The following is a 7,500-nucleotide window of genomic DNA, read 5'->3' on the forward strand; positions in this document are numbered from 1 at the left end:
AAAGGACAGGACACTCACTCTTTGGCTGCGGAGCCTCTGCTTGAGAATCACCTGAGAGACCAAAGTAAAGCACAGTGAGCTACTAGTAGATCCAACAACAGGGCGTTATTTAAATCACCAAACATCCAAACACAAAGCATGTGACCTCAATCGAACACAACCTCACTTCATCCCTTTAGGAAAGTATTGCTGCATCTGTATCACGGCTTGAGGCTTTAGTGGTCAGCGACCGCGGTAATACATTTGCTCTAACCCCCCCCCCCCTTCTTCACAGAGTCCATGTTTTACATTATGGAAATTATTGCAAAAAGAACCTCTTCAATGGAGGCCGATTGGAACCATCCAAAGAAAATGTTGAGGATGACAACAACAAACAATCAATGTTACTGTCGGGGTAATCAAATAAAAGCATGGCGGAACGCGGACGTGCATCTGTTCGGTGTTAGAGCGTGGCGCGATCTGAGCCCATCGAACGGAAAAACCGCGACAAACACATCAAATAAAACACCCGCCAAGTGATGTATAGAAGATGTCAGCGAATGCCGAGCGTTTGTGTACATCAGACGAGTTCCTCGGTGCTGCTGAAATGCGTTTAGTGCCGCTCACAGAGTACGGCTACAAAAGGCAAATATCGATCGTGTGATTTGCTGAAGATCACACCACAGATCCTCTCATCTTTTATTCTACGTGGGTAACATAGATGTAGCTGCTATGTGCGGCAGAGACCAGAGAGACAACAGCTAGGACGCTGTTATGTTAAAACACTCAGTTTCCTTCCAGAAGACGTGGAGACACAACTCTTCCAATAAATAAAATATATTAATAAATAAAAACACTCACAGTGCTTTAGCTTGCAGTAGTCCCAGGCCAGGCGGCTGTCGGGGCCGGTGTAGCACCACGGGCCGTGTTTGTCCCGGTCTGGATTTCGGCAAAAGTTCTTCTCCAGCCCTATATGTGATACTGTAGAATGAGAATCCCCACTGTAACACACACAAATACACTGTAAAACACACAAATACACTGTAACACACACTGTAACACACACAAATACACTGTAAAACACACAAATACACTGTAACACACACAAATACACTGTAAAACACACACATACACTGTAACACACACAAATACACTGTAAAACACACAAATACACTGTAAAACACACAAATACACTGTAACACACACAAATACACTGTAAAACACACAAATACACTGTAACACACACAAATACACTGTAAAACACACAAACACACTGTAAAACACACACATACACTGTAACACACACAAATACACTGTAACACACACAAACACACTGTAACACACAAATACACTGTAACACACACAAATACACTGTAAAACACACAAATATACTGTAAAACACACAAATACACTGTAAAACACACAAATACACTGTAACACACACAAATACACTGTAAAACACACAAATACACTGTAACACACACAAATACACTGTAAAACACACAAATACACTGTAAAACACACAAATACACTGTAAAACACACACATACACTGTAACACACACAAATACACTGTAACACACACAAATACACTGTAAAACACACACACAAATACAGTGTATAACACACAAATACACTGTAAAACACACACACAAATACACTGTAACACACATAAATACACTGTAAAACACACAAATACACTGTAAAACACACAAATACACTGTAACACACACAAACACACTGTAAAACACATAAATACACTGTAAAACACACAAATAAACTTTAACACACACACATAAATTGTAACACACACAAATACACTAACACACAAATACACTGTAACACACACAAATACACTGTAAAACACAGAAATACACTGTAAAACACAGAAATACACTAACACACATAAATACACTGTAACACACACAAACACACTGTAAAACACACAAATACACTGTAACACACACAAATACACTGTAACACACAAATACACTGTAAAACACATAAATACACTGTAACACACACAAATACACTGTAATACACATAAATACACTAACACACAAATACACTGTAACACACACAAATACACTGTAACACACACAAATACACTGTAAAACACACACAAATACACTGTAACACACAAATACACTGTAAAACACACAAATACACTGTAAAACACACAAACGCACTGTAACACACACAAATACACTGTAACACACACAAATACACTGTAACACACACAAACACACTGTAACACACACAAATACACTGTAAAACACACAAATACACTGTAACACACACACAAATACACTGTAAAACACACAAATACACTAACACACACAAATGCACTGTAGAACACACAAATACACTGTAAAACACACAAATACACTGTAAAACACACAGATACACTGTAAAACACACACATACAGATTCAAATGTAAAACACACAAATACAGATTCTTATATTCAATTTGTTATCTTACCCACAGTGCATCAAAACAAACCAAAGAGCCGAGGCTTGAAGAAATGAGTACATACAGCCACAAAGCCATATAAACACGTGTGTGTGTGTGTGTGTGTGTGTGTGTGTGTGTGTGTGTGTGTGTGTGTGTGTGTGCATGCACACATACAGTACACACAAACGGGCATGTGTGTGCGCACATACACATGCGGTGGCGTGAGCATCTACCACTGAGGCATGCTTGGAAAGTCTGACTCTGGCTCTTCCTATAGGGCAGTGACTCCGCGGCACACACACCCGTAGAAGGAAAGTCAGAGTTTTGTGAAGAGCGCTCTGGGGAGTATGGAAGTATGCTGTACACCAGGGCTCAGACCATGAGGAGCCACATCCTCCATGGAACCACTCAGCTGTGCTCCCAGATTTGTAGGAAATTGGATTTGAGTCCTGTATCTCTTTGCAACATTTTACTTAAAAAAAGGATTGGCTTTTTCTTTTTTTTTGTACTGCAAAGTATGATTATAATGTAGAAGAGGCAGAGAACCAAGCAATGAAAGATGAACGTGTCTTTACTGTCTTTACTGTGGTACTGGGTTCATGTGTCTTTACTGTGGTACTGGGTTCATGTGTCTTTACTGTGGTACTGGGTTCATGTGTCTTTACTGTGGTACTGGGTTCATGTGTCTTTACTGTGGTACTGGGTTCATGTGTCTTTACTGTGGTACTGGGTTCTGTCTTTACTGTGGTACTGGGTTCATGTGTCTTTACTGTGGTACTGGGTTCATGTGTCTTTACTGTGGTACTGGGTTCATGTGTCTTTACTGTGGTACTGGGTTCTGTCTTTACTGTGGTACTGGGTTTAGGTGTCTTTACTGCGGTACTGGGTTCTGTCTTTACTGTGGTACTGGGTTCATGTGTCTTTACTGTGGTACTGGGTTCTGTCTGGTACTGGGTTCATGTGTCTTTACTGTGGTACTGGGTTCATGTGTCTTTACTGTGGTACTGGGGTCATGTGTCTTTACTGTGGTACTGGGTTTAGGTGTCTTTACTGTGGTACTGGGTTCATGTGTCTTTACTGTGGTACTGGGTTCTGTCTTTACTGTGGTACTGGGTTCATGTGTCTTTACTGTGGTACTGGGTTCATGTGTCTTTACTGTGGTACTGGGTTCATGTGTCTTTACTGTGGTACTGGGTTCATGTGTCTTTACTGTGGTACTGGGTTTAGGTGTCTGTCTTTACTGTGGTACTGGGTTCATGTGTCTTTACTGTGGTACTGGGTTCATGTCTCTTTACTGTGGTACTGGGTTCATGTGTCTTTACTGTGGTACTGGGTTTAGGTGTCTTTACTGTGGTACTGGGTTCATGTGTCTTTACTGTGGTACTGGGTTCATGTGTCTTTACTGTGGTACTGGGTTTAGGTGTCTGTCTTTACTGTGGTACTGGGTTTAGGTGTCTGTCTTTACTGTGGTACTGGGTTCTGTCTTTACTGTGGTACTGGGTTCTGTATTTACTGTGGTACTGGGTTTAGGTGTCTGTCTTTACTGTGGTACTGGGTTCTGTATTTACTGTGGTACTGGGTTCATGTGTCTGTCTTTACTGTGGTACTGGGTTTAGGTGTCTGTCTTTACTGTGGTACTGGGTTTAGGTGTCTGTATTTACTGGGGTACTGGATTTAGGTGTCTGTATTTACTGGGGTACTGGATTCTCAAGACTAGTAGCCATTGAGAAACATAAAGCAAAGTAAGGGGCAACACTTTGTCAGGGGGTGAAGATAATTCCACTTCCCAGGAGAATGTTAAACAAGCTGTAGCTTTCAGCAGTTTCTCCGAGGCCGACCCCTGACCTCGAACGGGGTAGACTCACTGGCTGCAGTCCACATGAGGGAGCTGATTGGCTTTGATCTGCTTCGTTCAGAAAGCACTTCCTGGGGTCATGGGTCGGTTCTGGAACATGTCCATCTGTCTGTGCCATTTTGGCTTTTAAAATTCCTGTAAATTAAGTAATTCCAACAGCCCTACTTTCTCGCATGGAGCAATCGCCCCCGGGACCAGGCGATCTCTCCTCCCTGGACCAGGACCAGGCGATCTCTCCTCCCGGGACCAGGCGATCTCTCCTCCCGGGACCAGGCGATCTCTCCTCCAGGGACCAGGCGATCTCTCCTCCCGGGACCAGGCGATCTCTCCTCCAGGGACCAGGCGATCTCTCCTCCAGGGACCAGGCGATCTCTCCTCCCTGGACCAGGACCAGGCGATCTCTCCTCCCGGGACCAGGCGATCTCTCCTCCCGGGACCAGGCGATCTCTCCTCCCGGGACCAGGCGATCTCTCTTCCAGGGACCAGGCGATCGCTCCTCCCGGGACTAGGCGATCTCTCCTCCAGGGACCAAGCGATCTCTCCTCCCGGGACCAGGCGATCTCTCTTCCAGGGACCAGGCGATCGCTCCTCCCGGGACCAGGCGATCTCTCCTCCAGGGACCAGGCGATCTCTCCTCCCGGGACCAGGCGATCTCTCTTCCAGGGACCAGGCGATCGCTCCTCCCGGGACCAGGCGATCTCTCCTCCAGGGACCAGGCGATCTCTCCTCCCGGGACCAGGCGATCTCTCCTCCCGGGACCAGGCGATCTCTCCTCCCGGGACCAGGCGATCTCTCCTCCCGGGACCAGGCGATCTCTCCTCCCGGGACCAGGCGATCTCTCCTCCCGGGACCAGGACCAGGCAATCTCTCCTCCAGGGACCAGGCGATCTCTCCTCCAGGGACCAGGCGATCTCTCCTCCCGGGACCAGGCGATCTCTCCTCCCGGGACCAGGCGATTTCTCCTCCCGGGACCAGGACTAGGCGATCTCTCCTCCCGGGACCAGGCGATCTCTCCTCCCGGGACCAGGCGATCTCTCCTCCCGGGACCAGGCGATCTCTCCTCCAGGGACCAGGCGATCTCTCCTCCCGGGACCAGGACTAGGCGATCTCTCCTCCCGGGACCAGGCGATCTCTCCTCCCGGGACCAGGCGATCTCTCCTCCCGGGACCAGGACTAGGCGATCTCTCCTCCCGGGACCAGGCGATCTCTCCTCCCGGGATCAGGCGACCTCTCCTCCCGGGACCAGGACCAGGCGATCTCTCCTCCCGGGACCATGACCAGGCGATCTCTCCTCCCGGGCCCGGGTCCAGAGCACCGCAGGGTTTCCTCTCCTCAGCTGCGCAACAAATAATTGGGCCAAGTATTGACCTGCGCAGAACCCCCCGCTTCCTCTCGCTGTTTGTTTTCACAACTTAGCTTCATTCATTTGAAAAGGATTTTCACAAGGCGATGGGAGCTAAGTTGTCAACAAACACTCGTCGACTGAGCTGAAAAGAATGTCAATCTCTCCCGGTAGATGTTTCCACAGCTTTGCTGAAGTCACAGTTTCAGTGGCCTGGTGGTGTGTTGTGGGCGGAGAAGACAGATGTAGATATAACACAGACAAAAAGCTTATTTTACCTGTTTATGTGATGCGACCAGTCTCCGCAGGGAATCCCTGACCTGGTCTTGGACCACGTCCCCCTGTAGTTCTCACCGATGCCTTCGTAACATTCTGAGAGAGTAGAAACAGAAGGAAAAACTAGTATTTTAGACCACCGTCCTTGTTCCCAATGAGTCCCAAAAGAAGTCATTCATTTTGGCAGTTTCTCACACACACAGAAAAATACGAGGGTGCAGCATAAGTGCCAACCCACACAGAGACAAAGAAGTTTGTTTTGGGCCAATGGCTTGTCATTCGTTCGTAAAATAAGCAAAGTTTGAAACTGGCCTCTATTTGCGGTTCGGATCAATTTAACGTCAAGGGCCCCTCTGCAATTGGTGGTTCCGGAATATGATAGAAAGTTGACGTTGGGAAGTTTCAATGCCAGTACAGATGTATGTCTGTTGTTAAACAGAACCAGAGCGCTGGTCCGTAGTGACATGTGTGGTCTTTTGAAATGCAAAGCGGAGAGAGAGGGACATGGGAACGAGTAAATTCAGGACGTTGGCTGAATGACGGCTGGTGTTTTCTGTCGGGCAACGTGCTGCCAAGCAGCAGAGTCCTGTGGGAGCGATACAGATTTATATTTGACCAGAGGTGCAGCTTGAAAACTCACACTGAGCAGCTCCACTTGGCAGAAACGTTGAGAACAAATTGGACAAAAGAAAATAACTTGGCCACAGCGCGGCGGTTTAACCCTTTCACTACCTCACTACCAAATGGTTAACCCTTTCACTGCGACACTACATACGGTTAACCCTTTCACTGCCACACGACAAAGGGTTAACCCTTTCACTACCACACTACAGAACGTTAACCGTCTGTAGTGTGATAGTAAAGGGTTAACCTTCTGTAGTGTGGTAGTGAAAGGGTTTAGAGGACGATTCCACTCCTAAATTCCACTTTTACACTTTTTTTTGAGTAGTGATGCATCAATACTGGTATCAGAGAACATAGTATCAGATAATTTGCATATTCTTGGTATCTAGGGACATCTATGGACCTCAGTGAATGTATTCCCAGTGTCAGAAATATTGTGTCTATTACTAGGCTTGCTTAAATTGTGATGAAACAAAGGAGAATATGAATTATGATTTTTCTTTGCATCTTTGACAGTGAATAACACCATGCTAAAAATGACCAGACATGTAAAAGTTCAGTACCTTCTTGAGATCATGTGTACAAAAAAAATCTAAGGAAATGGATAAAGGGAAGATGATTAAACAGAAGGTTCTGTAGATACAGTACTGAATTCTCCCATCCGGACCAATGCAATTTGAAATATAGCAGTAGCTCACCTGTTCTGGGCGTGGCCTCGTCACACCGGGGGAGTTGGGTGCAGTTGGCTCTCCTCTGGTTGGGATCTGTGGTGATGCACCATGGGTAGTCTGCACCGTTGGGGTTACGACAGTAGTTCTCTTTAAGATCTCTGAAAAAAACACATGTGGCTGCGTTATTGTTGTTCTTGTTGTTCTTGTTCTATTACTGTATTGACTGTGTTGCCTCATTGGTGTTGCTGTTGTCTCTGTTGCCATGTTTGTTGTTAACTCATTCAGCGCTGCGAGCCTA

General features: G+C 46.1%; 1 protein-coding gene across 1 annotated transcript in view; it reads right to left on the reverse strand.

Annotated features, from left to right (window-relative positions):
• LOC311241636 (hepatocyte growth factor-like) overlaps positions 1–7,500 on the reverse strand; it is a 59,381-nt gene that overhangs the window by 9,172 nt on the left and 42,709 nt on the right. The window contains exons 9-12 of the mRNA XM_084330512.1: positions 7,230–7,360; positions 5,910–6,003; positions 841–980; positions 19–51 (exon numbers count right to left, since the gene is read on the reverse strand). Of these exons, the coding sequence (XP_084186638.1) occupies positions 19–51; positions 841–980; positions 5,910–6,003; positions 7,230–7,360 (398 nt within the window). The remainder of the gene's footprint in view (positions 1–18; positions 52–840; positions 981–5,909; positions 6,004–7,229; positions 7,361–7,500) is intronic.

The sequence above is a fragment of the Notolepis coatsorum genome, assembly GCF_963971535.1.
Source record: "Notolepis coatsorum genome assembly, chromosome: 15".
NCBI lineage: Eukaryota > Metazoa > Chordata > Actinopteri > Aulopiformes > Paralepididae > Notolepis > Notolepis coatsorum.